The sequence below is a fragment of the Pelodiscus sinensis genome, chromosome 2 (genome assembly GCF_052426305.1).
Source record: "Pelodiscus sinensis isolate ZL-2025 chromosome 2, ASM5242630v1, whole genome shotgun sequence".
Taxonomy (NCBI): Eukaryota; Metazoa; Chordata; order Testudines; family Trionychidae; genus Pelodiscus; species Pelodiscus sinensis.
In genome coordinates, this window is record NC_143053.1 from 58088325 (window position 1) to 58109203 (window position 20879).

General features: G+C 41.3%; 1 protein-coding gene across 6 annotated transcripts in view; it reads right to left on the reverse strand.

Annotated features, from left to right (window-relative positions):
- SULF1 (sulfatase 1) overlaps nucleotides 1-20879 on the reverse strand; it is a 153697-nt gene that overhangs the window by 53344 nt on the left and 79474 nt on the right. For 4 of the 6 annotated variants that reach the window (XM_075920557.2, XM_075920558.2, XM_075920560.2 and 1 more), the window contains 5 exons: nucleotides 20122-20181; nucleotides 19563-19796; nucleotides 12183-12422; nucleotides 3834-3985; nucleotides 1701-1870 (listed from right to left, as the gene is read on the reverse strand). In XM_075920557.2, coding sequence (XP_075776672.2) covers nucleotides 1701-1870; nucleotides 3834-3985; nucleotides 12183-12422; nucleotides 19563-19734 — 734 coding nt within the window. In that variant the 5' untranslated portion in view covers nucleotides 19735-19796; nucleotides 20122-20181. Of the gene's footprint in view, nucleotides 1-1700; nucleotides 1871-3833; nucleotides 3986-12182; nucleotides 12423-19562; nucleotides 19797-20121; nucleotides 20182-20446; nucleotides 20495-20879 lie in introns of those variants that run through there. The other 2 variants (XM_075920559.2, XM_025188890.3) reach the window with 2 other exon arrangements.

Below are 20879 nucleotides of genomic sequence, written 5' to 3' on the forward strand. Positions count from 1 at the left end.
TGAAAAACAAAATTGAAGGTCAGACGGCTGTAACCCAAGGACAGACAAAAGCGATCCAAATGATGTTTGACCACCAAGGTAGAAAACCCAAGGGTTAAATGTTCAAGTTACACTAACCCAAGAAAGAGGGATATTATTGCTCTTGCACTGTTTTCACAGGACAGCCACATATTTGTGTGAGACATGTAACTTCTTTCCTTTAGTCAGAACATGTTGCTAATGCTTTTGCTCTAGAAATTAGCTGTTTAGTAGCTTCATGCACCCAGATTGGCAGTTTGTCTTCAATTTGTCTCACTTCTTTGTCTGCTGACTGAACTCTTAACCTGCACAGGCATTCACAAGAAATACAAAACAATCCACACAAGTCTCTCTCTCGTGGCAGCTAGAGAAGGAACACTTTACAACAAAGATGTCAGGAAATCCAGGCCACCAAGATAGACAGGAAGAGACACACCTGATTCATGCTTTCTGGTTTCCAAAACAAGCAGCTTAGCAGATAAAGCTATTTTGATGGATAGTTTTCCAGTCTATACAAATAATATGAAGAATAGGTTGCACAAATACTCAGAGCAAATTAAATTTTCAAATGGACAACTGCAATCCACATGGCCTTGCAAAACACAATTTTAATTGTTCCTTTACTGTTAAACCCATGGGAACTTTTTTACTTTATTGGTTCCCCCAATGCAAGCCAGGTGAATCCAGACTCCAAACACAAGAAGTCAGAAAGTCTTCAGAAACAGGATAAAACAGCACAGAGTTCCTGCCAGGCTTCTGGTTCAACCTGCCAGGTCCTAAAATAAGCTGGGTGTCCCAAGGACAAGAAAGGCCAGCCCATCAGGGACAAGTGACTGGGGAAGTTAATCCACGTGATCACGAATGAAAGGATTAGTAGTAATTGGAACAATGTCTGTGCTTCACTGATCCATATAAAGGGGTTAGAACAGAAATGTTCCAGTCCTCTTATGTTATAATCTAAAACAGAAATAAATTGATTAGGATCTGCTGCTGCCTATAACCTACTTGCACGCACACACTCACACACACACACACACATACACACACGACAACACACAAAAAGAGACACTGTGCCTGTGCCCCCAGTTCCTCAAATAAACACAAAACCTTTTAATCAATCATTTACTGGTCCCAAAGCCAATAGGAACAGCTATTAGAACAGCATAACCACTTTCCAAAAATAATAAGTATGTTATTGAAAAGACCAGACTGACGGGTTGCTTGGGAATCATGTAATTGCTGCTCTGTCAGCAAGCCTGGCATGAACATCTGCACAAAACCTGCTGAAGGACACTGCCACCATGAGCATAGTTAGTTAATCAGCTCTCAGGAAAACTATGTCCTACAGGAACATGAAGGAAGTAATATCTTTGCAGTAGGTTCTCCCACCGTCAACTCTTGTGTCAACATATTGTAAGAAGCTGCCTTAACAAAGTGGCAAAGAACCTTGTGCTTTTCCAATAAAGAGCTCTTATCCAGAGAAATGAGTTCCTCACAAGTGTAAAAATTGGTATTGTCTATCCCTAAAGGAACCAGTACAGTATACAGTGAGAATAAAAAAAAGGACTTGTATTTGCTGCTCACTATAGATCCCTCAAATTTATGTTCCTGCAGAGTTTCCATGAAAAATAATAAACAACAATACAAACTCCCAGCAATGGCACAATCCAAATTTTACTTACATGTGCTGTGAAGCATTTGGATAAAGCTCTGAAAATTGTGGTGCAGAATCCTCAGGGCCATGAGGTGCAGCATGGCTGATAACCATCATTATGGGCCTATGGGGATACATTCTCTTAGACATTTTGAAGTAATTAATGCTCTCATTAGTGATTAAGTCTGTGAAGTAGTCCTGTAACATACATTTAACACAAAATAAAAATTACAAAGTGCACATCATTAATCAGATCACAGTATTTTGTTATACCAAGTAATCATTAGTGCTTAGGTCAGGAAGTAAAAATGTACCTTCAAAGAACACATGACCATAAAGAACACAGGACACACTACGCACTAATTACTTTCTGAGGAAGGTATATTAGATGGGAATGTATTTTGCAAAATGTGCTTACCTGTAAGATTATATTAACTGAATAATATTACCAGACTTGGGAACATGGTGTTTTTGAGCACAAAGATGTCTTAAATTTTGTTGATAAAGTTCCTTGTAAAAACATGATTCCAAAGTGAAAGAAACCACCCATACCGAATATCATTTCATATTTACAAGTAAGTCTTTATTGCATCCTTTCTTCAAAATATAGATTTCCCTCTATGCGATTTGGGAGAAGTCTACAACACTGAACATATTGCAAAAATATGGTTGTCTAGGAGTGGCTTTATCAAAGAAATTGCATTCAAACATATAAATATAGGGAGCATTTGAATTCCTGCAGGGTCTGTTCTTTTAATTGTATAACATAAAGAATTGCAGCTGTTGAGGTGAAGGTTGTTATTTGCTAATAAACTGGCTTAACCCACAGCCAAGGTGGCAAATGGGACTCTACAAGGGAAAAGGAGGAAATGGAAAGAAGAAAAAAAAGGATGAAAACTTAAATTAAACCACCTGCCACCTCTAAGCGTTCTTTGTTGGCCTGGAGCTCCAGTGTGAGTTTCATTGAGAAAGTTCTGAGATGATGTTTGCAATTTCAAGCACTTTCAGGCATGACTAATCACATGTTGTGGATTCAAGGCCCTAAACAGCTGCGAAAGCAATGCCTGAGGGACTGGATCTGTGTCACATGCATATCAGTGTTAGGACAAGCCAACCAGCTGTAATCTCTCTCTTTCTCTTCCCCCCTCCTCTCTCTCTCTCTCACACAGCAGATACAGTAGCCTAGATGTCAATTCTCCTGTAGTGATGTGGAGAAGACTGACTTCATATTAATAGGAACCATGACAATCTGGTCACCTCCTACGGTACCAATGTTTTGGCAAGTTCTGATAGTCTGTTAAAATGAAATGCCCTAACAGGATGACACTGAATGGGTTATTGCCCTCTTACTTTTTTCCTATTTTCCTAAACATCATACATTCTTGCTATTCACAGAAGATGTATAAGGAATTTATAAATAACCAATATTCTTTATTTCCTATTTTACACTTTGTATCAGTGTCATATTAAGGTTGGGGAAATCAGAAACAGCTATTGTGAGTTTCCAGTGAAATCTCATTACATAGGTCAGAAACCACAGCTGCAGCATCTGTAGCATCCTCTACAAGCTCTGTTCTGAGGAAATTCCAGCTTACATAAAGTGATTTGGAAACCACAGAATTTCCAGTGCTGCATGGTTCTGAGAAATCTCTCTGCAGTGGGCAGGTCCCCTTGGCATACATTCCAAACTTTGTCAGGAGTACAAACAAAGTGTGAAGTTTCCCAAACCTTGTTTTTTGCCCTTATCTATTCTCATTCTCGTATCCAGAGCCTGACATCACTAGCACACTGTTTTTCCTCTCACAGTATAATGGAAAACAGTTCCAGATAAGCTGTGCTTAATATGGATAACAACTGGCAATACTCAGCAATACCATCATCTTAACATAAGAGATCAGTAGCATAAGGTACAATATTTACTTCAAGATAGGCCTTTCTTATTTTTTTTCTTTCATGGGACCATCCATTTCTTAGAGAAAAAGAGAAACCAGATTAAAGCCCCTACGTAGCTTTTTATCCATTTTACAATGGCACCTTTAAATTTGAGAACTGATCTCAAACTATCTGATTCTATGACTGTGAGAAAATGACATTTATTCCTAGGATGTAATCAATCAAAGGTGAAGTCATCTGATGCAGTGTAAATGTGTCTGGATGATACCTTTTCATACTCAAATCCATGTTTCTCTTTGTTGCCATTGCGACAAACTGTATAATTATAAAAGCGAGAGTTCTTGATTAATCCAACCCATTCTCTCCACCCAGGAGGGATGTAGCTGCCATTGTATTCATTGAGGTATTTCCCAAAAAAAGCTGTGAAAGAGAAAAGTGCACACATCAGAAAAAGTTTAGATTTTCACTCTGAATTTTCTAGTTCAACTCAAATGTACAAATATTTGAATGAAGGTTCTATTTTATTGTGCATCACAACATAAAAATGTGTTGGTATGAGTAAAGATGTTACACATTATAAAACATCTGCCAATATTAATAGTTTCATTTTTAATTAAAATCACAAAACCATGCCTATAGCTGCTTTTGCCAACTCTGCTGATCTTAGGTGTTTTTCTTAAGCCCCAGATCTGGAGTCATATGATCATACGAGAGTCTCATTTTTCATTTAAAATGAATTAGTTTCTAGCCATCACGGTTGTAGAGAAAAGTCTGAAAATAGACTATATGCTCAAAACATAGAAGGTAAATTAAAAAAAACCCCTTTTTTAAAACACTCACAAGGAAGCCAAATTTCATGTTGTTTAGGATTTGGCTCATGATTTTTGAATGTTTGTAGTTGACCCAATTCCTACACTTTCTGGCTGGACAGGGGAGTTAGGGACATTGGTCTATTGCAGACTCATATCAATCCTTTGGAACAGATGGACAAAAATACAGCCTAAGGACACTGCCTTTGGGAAAGAAAATGCATCTTAGATAAGCCTAGTTTGAGAGGGCAGAAGAGAACTCTTGTCACCCCAAACCCGGTCAGTCTGCTACTACTGGTTCTGTGAGACAGAAATGAAGGAGATGAGACAACCAAAGAACCAGGCTATAGGTCTGCTGCTATTAAGCGTAGCTTTTAATAACATGGAAAGTTCTATCTCTGAGAGTTGCTCCTGATCTATTGCCAGAAGACACCTTCTTTATCCAGACCTGGCAACTTATTTGTTATTTCTTCCTTCACCCCTCTATGGATATAGATATATTTCATAGCTGCCTTCGCTTCCACTCTGAATCAGGTCATTTTTTAAACTAATATGGCCTTCTTCCTCAATTGTGGCTTTTTGGCCATCTAGTAAAATGCCATATATCATTCACATTTGATGAAATTCCTCCTCCCAACTGGTTAGTTGTATAATTGTGACAGTCACACATTTGCCTTGATGCCACTATAATGACACTTCGAATGTTACTCATAAACAAGGCCTGAACACAGTGAGCAAGATTTTCTGCCAACTCCTCCTCCCTCCAGCTACTGGAGGCTATCCTGGGACTGCTTGTGGGTGGCCATGTCTCCCTTCTCACTGCTCCACCTGTGATTCTTAGGGAAGCCAGCAAGGCAGGAAGTGGGGTAGAACAGGTGCCAGCTTTGCTTCCTGGAGCTGAGTATCAGCACATTTCACTCTCTGCAAGGAGCAGTAATGGTAGTTCGAATTAAGAGTATTAATTTGAACTACCTAGCCCATGCTGCGTGTAGCCGTGGGCAGGTAATTCGAGCTACCGGGCATTTAAAAATGGTGGCACTTGGGAACATGCAAATGAAGCCCGGGATATTTAAATCCCGGGCTTCATTTGCAAGTTCGAATGACTGCATTAGCCACCTTAGTTCAAACTAGGATGGCTAGTGTAGCCATACCCATAGAGAGGCAGCAGTGTGGGGATCCTCAGGAGAGGGGCTGGGAGCTAGGGTTGCCAGATGGTTTCAACAAAAATACCGGACACACTTGATATTACATCACAATCTACATGACATCTTATTTAGAAAATACCGGACATTTATATTTTCTCAATTTGTTTCCCGAACAGAAAGCTCAAATACTGGACTGTCCAGTTCAAAACCAGGGTGGGTGTAGGCACTCATGAATAGTCGTGTGGGAGGTCCAGGCTGCTCCTCCATTTCTGCAGCAGCAGCAGCAAAAATGACAAGTCCAACCCATAGAGCCACAGGTGTGTAGGAATAAGGTTGAGAATTGCAGGAAGAGAAAGATGGGTGTCATGGTTCACGCAGCTGAATGCTGCCCTGGAGAACTGGATTCTATGTGTTGCTATGGCCAATCACAAACTGAATTTTTCGCAGGCGATCATTAATTGTGTGTGCCTCTTTTTCTGGGCTCCCTACTTAAGATCCTGGATCTGCTTTGAAGAAGTGTTGAGTATTCACAGCTTCAAGTAAAGAATTGGGAGCTGTGCTTCCAATCTAAGAAGTGCTATATAATGCTAAATTCCCTGAAAATCATGTCTCGGGTATTTCAAATTGGGCACCCAATATTCTGCATTTCCTAACTTTTGAGAGCTAGAGTTTGCAAGTTTAATAGTGCTCTTTAAAATGCAGTGTTGGGGTTTATTTGGCTATGTAATTAGAAATGGAGAGTGACAGGCAGAATCAAAAGCCTGATTATTTCACTTGTTCACATTTGGAAAAATGTCACTCGGAGCTATTTTAAACTTGACAACTATGATATTATTTCTGTGGTAAAATAGTAAATAGTAATTAGCAAAAAACTAACACAAAGTTGTCAGAGGCACTTACACAACTACTACTCTAATGTATGGTGAAAGGCTGAATACTAGTGATCTGGGAACCACAGCAGCCTTGGTAATTGAGTTTGCCAATTTACATTAGCCAAGGTCCATTTATTGGTTAAAAGCTGAGGAGGATAAGAATAATTAGACATACTGAGGGACAAGACAGTCTTTTACTAAAACCATGAGTTTAGCCATGTCTTCAATGGATTTTCGTAGCATTACTGAGGACAGAGCACGCCAATAAAAGAACAGTGCCTGGTTCTCTGCCCGCAAATGAACACACATGCCATGCTGAACAGAACACTCAGATGTTACAGTGGCAAACCTTTTGTCTGTGAGCACACACTATTGCTATTCTGTGTGAAGTTCAAAACTGAAGAATCATAAAAGAAAATGGGATGTGCCAACGGTCTCTTTGGCAGCTGGCACTGTAATGCCCAAATGTTCTCCCGGGCTCTTCGAACACTCTGCTCATATAATCAACCCACATCCTTGATTTGGCTCTGGCTTTAAAGTTTCTGACTTGCCCAGACAAACTAGACTGTAGCCTCAGGGCATGCATAATTTTAGAAGCAGCTCAGCAAAGCTATGGGGCTTAGGAATCCATTTTTGTTTGTAATGAATAAAACTGATTATGATTCAATGAGAAAAAAGTCTAATTAAAAAGCAATGTCATTTTCATGAGACATCTTTTCACTATTGTATGTAATGGCCCCCACAGGAACAACAGCAAAGATGCATGCAGATTTTCGCATTTAATAGGACAGGTTTTATCTGCATTTTGGCTGTTTTGCTAACTGTTCCCAGGACACAGTATTTGCTACACTGGGATAACTGCAGTAAGTGTGTCAGCATTCAATTAAGTTTAAACAAACAATAACATGGCAAGGAGAGAAGTTATCTGGATATCCTTATGATTTAGGAATGTTTTTGTCATTACAAAAGATAAGCATCTGGTGAAGTGCAAGCGTCTAGTATAAAGGCAATCCTTAAAGCTTGTCATTGATTTTTACCTTTCCCACCAAGAATTAGGTAAAAGGCATTTAACTGGATTGGAGCTCCCCTCCCCCCCCAAAAAAAAATGGTATCTAAGGAGTTGCACGGAAGCAAGCCTTGGAGAATTTGAGACATGTATCTTATGGACTCTAAGGGTAGGTCTGCACTTGCACCTTCTTTCGAGAGAGGGATGCAAATGAAGAAATTCAAAATTGCAAATGAAGCTGGAATTTAAATATCTCACTCTTCACTTGCATAATTGCATTATGGCACTATTTCGAAATAACAGACGCTGTTAAGACGCGGTTATTTCGAGAGAAAACCTTTCTCTCAAAATAACCCTTATTCCTCAGACAATGAGGTTTATCGGTTATTTCGAGAAAAGGGTTTCTCTCAAAATAACCTCATCTTAACAGAGTCTGTTACTGCAAAATAGAACTATTTTGAAATAGCACAATAACACGATTATGCAAATGAAGCAAGGGATATTTAAACCCCGGCTTCATTTGCAATTTCGAATGTCTTCATTTGCATCTCTCTCTTGAAAGAGGGTGCAAGTGTAGACATACCCTAAGTGTGAGATTTTACTTAGCTTCACCTTCTTGCAATATTAAATGTTTATACAATATTTATACATTTTTTTTCCCAACCTCTTTCTTACCATCAAACTATTTTGAAGACACTGCCCCACAAAATTAGTCATGTCACTAACATCTGTGCTACTGGGTGCCACATAGCTAGGCAGTGCAAATACACTGCAGAAATAGCCCTTTTCTTTCCATCAACCAACAGACATCTAGCACATGAAAGCTTCAGCTACCCATTAATGTTTGCAGGAACATTTTAGATTTTAACAAAACAAACAAAAAACCAGAGGATGAATTAAAAAAAAACCTCACCGCACCTCTAAAGAGACATGCTACACTAAGGTTTACTCACCGTGACCCAGACAACTGCTTTAGGTAGACAGCCCACTTCCTTTAACAAAACTAGCTATCAGGAAACCATTTACTGGAGTTGCAAAGAACTATTTGTATGAGATTTCAGCACTGACGCAGAATGATTCAATGCTTTTGGGGACAGAGCCCAACACAACTAAAAGGCCAGTACTATTCCAGTCAACGCCTCCTCACTTTTTTCCTATTAACTGAAAAACAGTTTCAAACCCAAAAACTTTGGGGTTTTCTTGTCCAGAGGTTTTTTTCCTTGTTACACTACTTTGAAATATTATAGTACTGCTATCAAATCACAAACAACACTGCTGGGAAATAGTATAAGCAGTATTCCACTTATACATATGGGGAAACTGAGGCACAAAATGAGTTTAATCTACAGCTTGCCCAAAGTGACAGGGGAAGTCTGTGGCAGTGCCAGAAAGAGTACTCAGATTTTTAGTTCCCAGGTCTGTAACTTAACCACAGTACCATATTTCTATTTTTACTGCTTTGTGGATATTTCTCAGTACCTGTCAATGTTGTCATTGTAAGATTGACATATTTAAGGTTTAATAACTATAACTTGATGCACGGGTTGTTAGTCCAGTCTTTTTATATATACATCTATAACAAAGGCATTTGGTTTACATATATATCAGGCTGGGAGCAGTACCTATTTTTTAAGGTTGCTCAGTTTGCCCCATTATAATACTGTTTTCAGTGGTTTATGACTTTGCCATACTTCAATTGTTTGGGCTGAAATTTTATATGTGAATTATCTGTCTCAAGTGGAATTTTACAGGCCAGACCATAGTCATTTCCAACAACAAGGCTACCATGTTCAAATTCCTGTGAGTTTTTCTTTGAAAAGCCAGAGATTCCCCACTCTTTGCAGCAGGGACTTGAAATTTATCTGACGGGAATGTGCTTTTGCTGTCCCAGCAGAAATCGACTCAAATCTGGCTTAGTTACAAGCTTTTGAAGAAAGATCAGTTTGCCCATGCTCACTTGAGACTATCTGGGTTCCCTGAAAATTCTGTCAGCACTGAGCATGTGCCAGCCTGGGGCTCTTCCTGCAACTGCAATGCAGGGCTGTGCCATGTCAACATCAGAACTGGGAGCCGGAGCCTATCTCTCTTGTACTCTCTATGATCTGACCTAGGCAGTGTGAGTGTCCTAGAGGAGGAAAGCTGCCAGATTTTAATACAGAGGGGACAACACAAGGAACTGGGGAGAGCACATGGGGAAGCAGCCTGGAACAAGGAGCTTGGGAAGGGTTGGAACCTGGGACTGAAGGCTGGCAAGGAGACTGGAGGTGGGTGGAAAGCATGAGGAATGGAGAATGGACTGCCTAATAAAGAAGAATGGGACTGAGATGACATAGGAATAGAGGAATGGTGAAGAGCGGGAGAGGTAGAAGGAGACAGAGCAAAAGGGATGAAACTTGAGGAGGTAAGGGAATAGGTAGGAAGATCTGTCTCCATTACGGTACACTCCTAGAGCCTGGAATGGAGCCTAAGATTGCGGAGCCATTTCTCTGCTGGCAGCAAATATTCCCGTAGCACTGGCTGGCACAGAGCTTGACAACTTGCAACTCTATCCAGTATTCCTATCTTAAGGGTCCGAGGTCCATGAGAGATCTAAATGTTTCAACTCTTTTGATGAACCATGTGGGTGATAATCTGAGGCCATATGGTGGATTTTTTGGTTTTTTTCTATATTTTTTAAAAACAGGAAAATTACCCACACAAATAGCACGTGATCATATAATTAAAGATGGCATCATAACATATAGATACCAGGGTATAAAAATTAAGGTTGCACAGGGAACCTGAACTTTTACTCCAAAAGAGTGTCTGCTACTGCTATCGCTATCAATTTTGCATGGAAAGCATTCAGATACTTTAGTGATGAGTGGCAGCATGGAACCCTAAATGAGCTAGTAAACACGTTTTAAACACCGAGCAGCTTTTCAGATGGATATGGTAAAGGCTTGTGAGGCAGGTCCGATGTGGATTACTAATCCATAAATCAGGACATGTTTCTAGCACATAATGCAGAATGTGAAGGCAGTGCTACAAAACACACGTTAGCATCTAAGATCCATAAACGTCAGAAAAACAAAATGGACTAATCCTGCCACCCTTATTCGCGTTGAACAGTATCATTAGACATTAAGGAGAATATTTTTCTCCTGGTAAAGTACCTAAAAGTTGTTACTTCAACAGTAATCTCGCTGAAATCAGCAGAACCACGCAGAGTAAAGTAATATTCCGTGTGAGTGACTGTGGCAGAATTAGGCCAAAAGAGGATAAATACTTGCTTGGTTTTGTATTTTAAACAGGATCAAGGAGCTCTGCAATACTATGTCAGAGAGACATGTAATGGGGGGAGATGAAGTGGAAGCCAATAGAGGTTAGGATATTAAATGCTGCAGCACTAGGAGAACTGGCATAAAGAGACATTCATTCTCTTGCTGTAAGAAGAAATCCATTCCTGTGCCTAACCTGTTAGTGGAGACAGATGTCTTTGCTGCCAAATACATTGTGAAGATTTATGCTTTTTGGTCCTATAGAGCAGAGTCTCTGTGGTCAAACAGTATGTCTGGACAAACTGCACCCTTATACCTAGTGAAGCTCTGTATCTTTATGAGAATCAGGCTGGAACCTAAAATGTTTACAGACTTATTCTTAAGGGATAGATGATGCATATATGAACTGGAGGTTTCACATCAAGTTGAAGCATAAATGAGAGGAATTAGAAGAGTTCTTTGCAGATAGAAAAGGGAGCATGAATGATTACAGAAAACCACCAAGAATTTAAAGAAAACTATTAAATCTTATTGCTGCTCACCAGAACAGTCCTCCTTAAATACATGTTTCTGTGTACAGTTATATCTCGAAAATCCGGGACTCGCTGGTCCGGTAACATCCATGGTTCAGCAGGGAGATTAAGGGCAGGAGAGCCAGCCGGGTGGGACATCAATTGGCAGCCAGGCTGGGGCAGCGCCAGACCAGAGCCAGAGACCTCCTGCAGCCCCCAGGAGCACTGGGCCGATGCCAGAGCCCCATGGCTTCCCCCAGCTGTGCAGGGCTGAGCTGGGGCTGTGCAGTGATGGGGATGGAGCCTGTGCTGTCCAGTCAGTGAGCAGTAGCTGGGCAAGCAGTCCAGTCATATTGGGGGGGCGGGGCGGTTGCCCACCTGGCAGCCTGCCAGCAGCAGGTGATAGGCTTGGAGGCCAGTGGCCGGAGATCTTCCCTGGTCTGGCAAATTCTCTTGTTGATGAAGCCAGACCAGAGAGGTTCAACCTTCAGTTTCAGAAAATGAAAGTGAAGATTACCCCATAGTAAATTCTCATCTTCATTTTGCTCACTCCCACCATAGGCAGCTTCTCTCCCGTGGGGCATTTGGTGCTAGTTTCCACTGTGGTACTAATATATTCCCACCTCCCATAACTGCTTCTACACAACTGAGCCTGAGTACTGACCAAGAGCTGCTTGCTCAGCATCACTGCACTGCCATGACAACATACATCTCTCACCTAGGTGTAATTGCTCAACAGCCTAGTCCTCACTCGAGACACCCAAATGTGCAAATACACTACCTAGTACAAGTGGGATTCCTTATGCAATCTTTGGCTGTAAATCTGGCATAGCCAGTAGTGGTACCCTCTCTCATGACACACACCTTTTCCCTGCTCCATCACAGCCACTGCTTTGCTCCTGATTTGAGACCACATTTGCCTTATTTTAGGCAGTGATTTAAAGCCAGTTACTGTATACACTCGGAATGTCCACCATCTTTTTCTAGAACAGAGGGCTGGACTTGTCTCTTACCTGTCCGATAACCAGTGTTGTTGAGATACACTGCAAAGGTCCGTGGTTCATGTGTTGCTTGCCAGGAAGGAGAAGAGCAGTTTTCGTTGTTTGTATATATGTTGTGGTTGTGAACATATTTCCCCGTCAGCATGGAGGACCGAGATGGGCAGCACATTGGTGTAGTCACAAAGGCATTGACGAAAGTAGCACCTCCATTCTCCATGATCCTTCTCGTCTTATTCATTACTTGCAAGGACCCTGACATAAAGTATAACTGATCTTATTATACTAAGAAACAGACATAAGAAATATCTAAAATACATTGATGTCATATCACCTGATTTTTAAGCATATTCATATATAATTACATTTCTCTTCTCCTATTGTGTTGAGCCACTCCATTGGCTCGCTCTAATTTTAAAGGAAAAGCAATTCCCTCCTTTAAGGAATAAGAAATTTTAATGTTTTAATATTTGCCCCTTACTCATGTGACCGTTCCTAAATCATGCAAGTGGATTCCCATTGAAGTCTGGGGCTTCTCAAACACATACTATTTATAAATGGCTATTTGACTTCTCAAAAGGATTAAACAAATATTGTTTTACTGCACCACATGCAAAACAAATAAACCCTTAAAATAATTAGTGGAGCATTAGGCTTCAATAGCTTTTGCAGTCACTCAGCTAGAAGTGACTTAATTATACGTTTATCTAGTGACAGGCAAAGCACAGAGGTTGTTTATTTGTTTTTTGTTTTTGTTTTTAAATCACACTAAAAGAGACCCCAACCAGTGACAATAACTTCGCTGGGTGAAATCTGTCCTGGTGCAGAGGAGCAGCACATTGGCCTCTGCAGTATCTAACGTGCTGTGATGTGAGTCAGCTTAGCATTTGCCGCTGAATTAGCAAAATGGTTTTTAAAAGCAGTCCCAAGCCAGCTCCTGTTAATTATGATCATGTCATATGCCCAGGCCTAGCTTAAGGGCTTGGAGATGGTTATCTTCATTTTTTTTTTTAACCCTTTGAAGCTCAACAAACTATTTCAGAGAAAAAAAATGAGGGCAGTAAGTAGGATCTTCAGGTGCGAAGCAGAAGCAGCCTTCTGCTGTGGAATGGTGAGCCTGGTCATTTGCACGAGGGTCTTGGAATACTTGCTGATAGCTACCAAAGTTTTGCAATGATCAATTGACGAACAAGACAGAAACTTGGGAGGTGGATGTGGCAATAGGCTAACAAACAGTCCCTAGAGGGTTTTGTACTTTTATAGCTCTGGGGAATTTTGAAAAGTGGATTTAGCTTCTCTTGTTATATTTTTAGTTTACTTTGCACAGCTGACATCACTTTGCTTACAGTCAATTTCACTGTTCTTTTGTGTGTGTTTATCACAGAGCAACAGGAAATAGATAAATACTTAAAACCCATGAAAAATGTGGCTATGAAGTTACAAAACTGCCAGGAAAGTTCAGGGGCAGATGTAATATCTGAAATTATCTTTAATTATTCTTAAACGGTTAAGTAGATGTCAAGTTAACCGGCTATCTGAACACTAGTTTGTTGGTATAAGTGTGGTTGAAATATTAGCATTGGCAACTGAAATTCGACTTAGAGTGTATCTACATTGCACCATTATTTCAAGATAACTAGCGTTATTTTGAAATAACATTGTGAGTGTCTACACAGCCATTCCATTATTTTGAAATAATTTCAAAATAACAGACGACTTATTCTGAAATCTGTAAACCTCATTCTACGAGGAATAACGCCTATTCTGAAATAACTATTTTGAAATATGGCGTGTGTAGATGCTCCACTACTGCTATTCTGAAATAGCCCCTCACCAGGGACATTCTAAGTTATTCCTTCCTAGTGCATCCTGGGCTCTAAGTCGAGATAGCATGTCTACATTAGGGAAGCCTGCCTTGTACTAATTTTAAAACTTCCCTGCAGTGTAGACGTGCTATTTCGAAATAAGCTATTTCAGAATATTTATTCCAGAATAGTTTATTTCAAAATAAGCATGCAGTGCAGGCGTACCCCTAGTCTTTCCCATCAAATTTCCCTTTTTTTTGTTTTGTTTAAGTGGGAGATGGAAAATGAGGTGTTGGACTAGATATTTTTGACTCTGTGGGAGCCATTACATCTCTCCTTTGAATAATTTGCTTTGCTGCAGTACTTGGATATGTGACCTTTAAAGATGCACACTTTGCAAAATTGGACCATAGGCAGCAAAGTTCATTACCCTTTCCCTGATGTTCTTTACACCCAGCATACCTGTATCGACACGGGTATAAGAAAATGTTCCAGCTAAACATAGACCAATAGCAGGGAACTGTTCAGTTCTGCTGCTGCTATATCTCCCACAGCACATTACTGTCAATAGAAAGGCAACTTTCATTGCAGTGAGAGTTAGATCTGGCTCGTTGTTATTGTGTTTATTCCACCAGGTATGCACTTTACAAAGCTGATTTTAACAGATTTTTCCCCACTGGACATTCTGTAAATAGACACTTCAAAGGCAGGTTAGGCTGCCTCCTTTGCACAGCAAAATACATGAGGGAGATGAGACTTGCTGGTATTAACAAGTTACAATCTTCTACCATCTGTAGCTCGCCTCATTGCCTGTGTACCTTGCCATCTGGAGACAGTCCTCAGAGCCAATACGCAAATTATGTCAGACAACAGGACAATGATGTTGTACATGTCTAAATTGGAGAGGACCTGAAGTTTACCAGATCCCAGTGAATATCCTGTCTGGACATATAAAGGAGGAAATTTTGTCAGATGAAAAATTCAACTTGACTGCACAGCATATATTAATGGGGAGCACGTCTGGTAGCCAAAGCTTTATCTCAGAGCAAAAGTTTATGGGATGAAGCATTACTGCGGCTGGAGATTTTCTTCCAATTGCCCAAGAGATGGAGTTCTCTGAAAGTGCATCGGCTAGCCAGCTCTAATGATCACAAAACAAAACGTATTTCTTAGGCTCCCATGGAAGGATGCAGCCAGCAGAGAGAACCTTTCAAGATTCTTGAATAAGTCCAGAGTTTATGTTCCTGTGTGTGACTCTCTTGGTACTTCAAAAGTTCTAGTGAAGGTGATGAACAATAAACCAGGAAGGTGCCTGTCTAGGGCCCCATTACTGGCTGGACAGTCTATGGTTCTAATGTATTTTCAAGCTCTCAGTTGCCCAACCTAGAAGATGTTATTTCCTATATGTGAAAAATAATACATCCTCATTCCTAAAAACTGATTAACTTTGATTTCAAGAGCTGGTCATTATTATGTTTATTTTTTGCAGTGGGGAAGGGGGCAGGAAATACAGCCACATTAATTCTCTCTTACTACTATATTGGTATCAATTTACATACACTATTGCAATGGTTCCAAATCTGTGAGCCATATCCCCAAATCTGGTTCCCACCAAAGATGTTTTCCATCAACTGGAAATCCCAATGAGATTTGACAAGTCCCATTTCCTTCATGATATTATACATTGTATAATGTACTTGTAACCCACACACCTGGGCTATGTCTACACTGGCGGGTTATTGCACAAGAATGGCTGTTCTTCTGCAGAGCGTCCACACTGCCCACCCACTCTTGCAGAAGAAGATTTACAGTACGGCGTGGTAAGAGAGGGCTTCGAGCGCAAAAGCTATGCTCTTTTCTAACAGGTGTAAGCTCTCTGGCGCAAGAGCTCTTGCACAAAAGGGCAGTGTGGACACGCGGCAGGGATTTCTTGTGCAAGAAAGCCCTATGGCTAAAATGGCCATCAGAGCTTTCTGGCGCAAGAGAGAATCCACGTTGCCATGGATGCTCTTGTGCAAAAGGACGTCTCACACATGGCAGTGTGGACGTGTTCCTGCACAAGAGTTCTTGCACAAGAACCTTATGCAAGATGTTCTTGCGCAATAACCCGCCAGTGTAGACATAGCCCAGGTGTGGTTACTGAGCAATGCAAGTAGTACCTAGACCACAGCAACAGTTAAGACCAAGAGACCTCTACAGCATGGGCTGGGAGCCAGCTGGCTTTTAGCTCAGAGCGTAGAGGATCCTATACTCCACTTCAGAGGTCCCAGGTTCAAATCTGCCTGGTGGTGGTTACATACTGTTGTAGTGAGGCTAGGGGGATGCCTTGTGTGTAACAGCCACCCTTCACTCAGGATAAATGTAAAAAGCTATTAAGCACATTTATGGAATAGATAGCTGCAACAGTAGAGGTCACCCCTGCTCCCCATTCTGCATAGAAATCTGAACTATGTGGATGGAGGAGTTTGACTGGGGACTGGTTGAAAATAGATGGGACTATTTGAGGGAAATGTTTAGAGAGAGAAATGTTTGGAGACAGTCAGAGAAGGCAGCTAGAAAGTAGTCCCGGAGACAGCCAGGAAAGCACTTGGGTAGCATGACTCTGAAAAAAACATGAAGAGACTTTGGGTGGCATGATAGCTGAAAAGAGGCTTGGAATTGTGAGCAAAAAGAAAATGTCTCCTGCTGTTTGATTCCTACTGTGTTCGGGGTAGTGACACTTTATGTACAGTCCTTGTAAAATACACAGGATTGCACCAAAGATACTGCTGGCTTCATCAATTTCTTCTAATTGAAATAAGCAATGCCTAGCACCCTAACTGCTTGCATCACAAAGGGTTACATTATTACGCACACTGTGGTACTTCCCAGCTTTCTGCAAACTATGTTCTGGATTTTACTTCCCTGTCCTATATACCGGGGAAGTGAATTTCACTTATTTTCCTTCAGTGATTCTATACTCAGAAAGCAATTTTCTTCTATTACAAAATATGTGCTCTGAAGCTGGAACACCCACGGAAAAAAAAGTGGGTGCTGAGCACTCACCAGCAGCCCCATAAACTCCTCCCCTTCCCTCATAGCACCTCCTACTTGCTGCAACCAGCTGTTCTGCAGTGTACAGGAGTCACTGGGGGGAGGAGGGAGGAGTGGGGGCAGGGCATGCTCAGGGGTTGGGCTTTGGGAGAAGGGTGAGGATGGGGTTAGGGTTTGGTGTGGAGCCGGGAAGGAGCAACTCCCATTGGCTGTGATTCCTGGCCAATGAAAGTATGGAGCCAGTGCTGGGGTGGGGGCAGAGTGTGGAGTCCCGTGACCTCCCCAACTAGGAGCTAGATCTGTTTGCCACTTCCAGAGTGAAGTGTGGTGCCAGAACAAGCAGGAACCTACCTTAGCCCCCCCCTCCCTATGCCATTGATAAAGGGCCAACCAAGGTAAGTCTGGCCCCCAACTCCAAGCCTCAACCAGCAGTTCCAGCCATGAACCCCCCAAAATTTATAGCACCATCCTGTATCCCAAGCCCATCATTACTGGTCTCACTCCAGAACTCGCTCCCCCAGCTGGAACCCCCACCCTCTCTGCACCCCACTCTCTGCCTCAACTGCAGACCCCCCACTCTCCAAATCCTTTGGTCCCACCCCCCGCCTGGAGCCCCCTCTTACATCCCAAACCATCCCTGGCCACACCCCCATCCCAGAATTCATAGCCCCTCCCACACTACAACCCCCTACCCCAGTCTGGAGTCCACTCACAAACCCTGAACCCCTCATTTATGGCCCCACTCCAAAGCCCGCATACCCAGGTAGAACCATCACCTCCTCCCATACCCCAACCTCTCTGTCCCAGACTAGTGAAAGTGAGTGAGGGAGAACAACCCACCAAGGGAGAGAGGATGTTGTGAGCAAGGAGGCAGGGTATTGGGAAGGGCCAGAAATAGGTGTGGCCTTGGGAAGTGTGTTTAGTTTTGTGTGATTAGAAAATTGGCAACCCTACTTGATTCTTGTACAGAAATGTGCAACATTTCTGTAACTGTAAGATACAAATCTACAAAATAGCTCTAGAAACTCTTAGACTAATAATATAGGATTGTGTATAGCCACTGGATATCTATTTATTATGCTGCATGGTTAAGTAAACCAGTGATTGGAGAAAAAACATGTAAAATAGGTTAGATAGCTCTGTGGGCACAGTGGGAAACCTCATTATGCCCGATAGCAGGATCAGTCCTAAGATAAGAAATATGAATTTCTTAATTATGGACTAACAGCCCAAAAAGTTGGATAGTCATTATCAAATCATAACAAATACAAAAATGCCCATAATTACACCAATGTAATGGTTACTATCTTTCTAGAGTATTTAAGGGAAAATATGCCAAGAAGGACTTCTTGAAGAATGTAAATATTTTAAACTTCTTTTTCTTCAGAAAAATATGTGAAAATCATGTCCTACATGTTTTCCAAGTTGTGTTCAAATACTGCATATACGTGGGACAACTAAACTGGCCTCCTTTCCTATACTTGACATGGGATGAAAATAGCTTGACTTTAAAAATATTTAAAAATTATATAAAAATCATATAAGCTTGTGAACTGCAATTAGGTCCATTTTGCATCTGTGTATAACATACGAGATTATATACTGCATATAACAAAACTAAAATATAGCTCTTTATCCATCTGGTACATGCAATATGTAACACTAACTTCAACTTTTTAAAAAGTTATACACGTTCTCTAAAATCTGGGACTCTCTGGTCCGGCAACATGGATATTGCTGGACCAGATAGCCTTGGCTGACCAGGTTTAGAATCCTAGCCTGGGCTGGGCTGGCAGTTGGGAGCCCAGCCCCAGTGGGGTCAGTGTGGGGGAGAACACAGCCCTGGGCTTGGCTGGGGGCAAGGAGTGCGTAGCAGGGCCAGGGTCCAGGAGTGCAGCCCCAGTTGGGGCTGGCACTGTGAGAAGGGCAGCTTCTGGCTGGGGCTAGTGGCGGGGAGCTCAATTCTGGCTGAGGCTGGAGTCAGCTGGGCACACAGGGAGGAGGGGCGCAGCTTCTGCCAGGTCTGGAGGCAGCAGGGCTGGCCCCTGACTGGAGTTGGGATGGTGGAGGACACAGCCCTGGCAAGGCCTGGCATGGTGTGGGGCTGGAGGCAGTGGCAGGAAGCGCAGCTCCCACCTGGAAGCAGAGCTTACAGCCGGATAGGGAGTCTTGACCTCCCCACATCCGGCAAACTCCATTGTTCGGGACCACTCACATCCTGAGGGTGCTGGACAAGGGAGGTTCAACCTGTATAAAAGCAGATTGTTGAAACTAACAAATATTAGGAATAGACTTTGTTTTCTGAAACATTTTTTGGCTCTGTATTCTTAGAACAACATGGCTGATTCCCCTAAACTGGAATTAGTTGAGTTAAACCAGGTCAGCAATAAAACATAGAGTATATTTTTATCAATGTAATTTCCAAATTGGTTGAACATGTCTGATAATGTTGCAGAATAGACACATTTTTGAATGTCAAGTATCATGTATATAGCAGAAGCTACTGAAATAAATGTGTAAAGGAAACTGAACAGCAAACAACATAATTATGTCTCACCGAGCTCCACATCTTGGTCATCTGTAAGTACAAGAATAATGTTGGGTCTAATATTTTTTCGCTCCTGCTGCACACGTCCTCTGAACCTTGGGGATTTGACAGTAGTGCAGCGGCTTCTTAGCAATTCAGCACTGAGAACCGTCAGAAGGAGTGCAAAGCAGTAATACTTCATTATTGTTTCAATATCACAAGCTAAATAATTGCCCAAAGTTTCTGTTCCTTCGTTTTCAAGATCTGTGAAGAGAAAAAAAAAGAGTAGAACTGAAATAAATAGTGAATCAACTTGCAGAAACATTTGGAAAAAGGTAATATTCAGAAAAGTCAAAACTGGTAAATCTAGAATAGTGTGACAGCAACCCATGTAGATTAATTGTTACTTTATACTAAGCTAAGTCGTCATCTGAGAATACAGTAAGATGTTTTGCAGCTTCACTTTCCATTTTGCTTTCACTCCAACTTAGTCTACTGACTGCAATTATTATTCACACAACTTCCAATATATACTCACACTCCTCCCTCTCGTTCTTTTTTTCAGCATTAGAAACCTTAAATGCAGTACCTGCGTATAGTAATGAATTTCTATGATGCAGAGCTGTTCAGAACATCTGTAGGAGGAGACCTAAAAGAAGATAAAAGCAAAGACATGTTAGTCAAACAGCTCACAACTTATTGTGCTCTGAACTCACTCTCTAGTATTGCACATTATAACTTTTCTTTTGTCTACCAAAAAAAGAAGAAAATCTATCATTCACCATTGCTTACATAAATTAGATTACATAATACAATATCTTCCTTGTTGATTAGACTACATCTCTGTGTTTTTAGTGGTTAGTAAACTATATAATCATGTAATTGCCATATGTCAATACAAAATGCATACTCACCCTGTGAATGTCTAAGAATAATAAATACTAATTTCATCCCAATCACATCTGGAAAGCAATAGAATTATTTTAGGTTAACTCACCTGCATGAGACATTAAAAACTCATGAACAGACAGAATAGCATGGTTGTCATTTGTAATCTGCATTGTATCACTACACTGAGAAGTCATCTTTGTACTGTGAGATCTCATATTAAGTGACATCCGGACAATCTTACCCGTAACTGTCTCTCATCAATCAACGATAGAACTGAGTGCATCATCTATAATGCACAGTACCTCTGGCAAACCCTTCTGCTCAATACTCCCTTTTCAGAGTCAGCTCAGTCTGCCTCTCAGAACCCCTCTCTTGGTGCTTGTCAGTCAAACAGCCTTGCTATTGTAAGACCTGATGCAAGCACAGAAGTTTTGCTTTGCTGCAGCAGATCTAAAC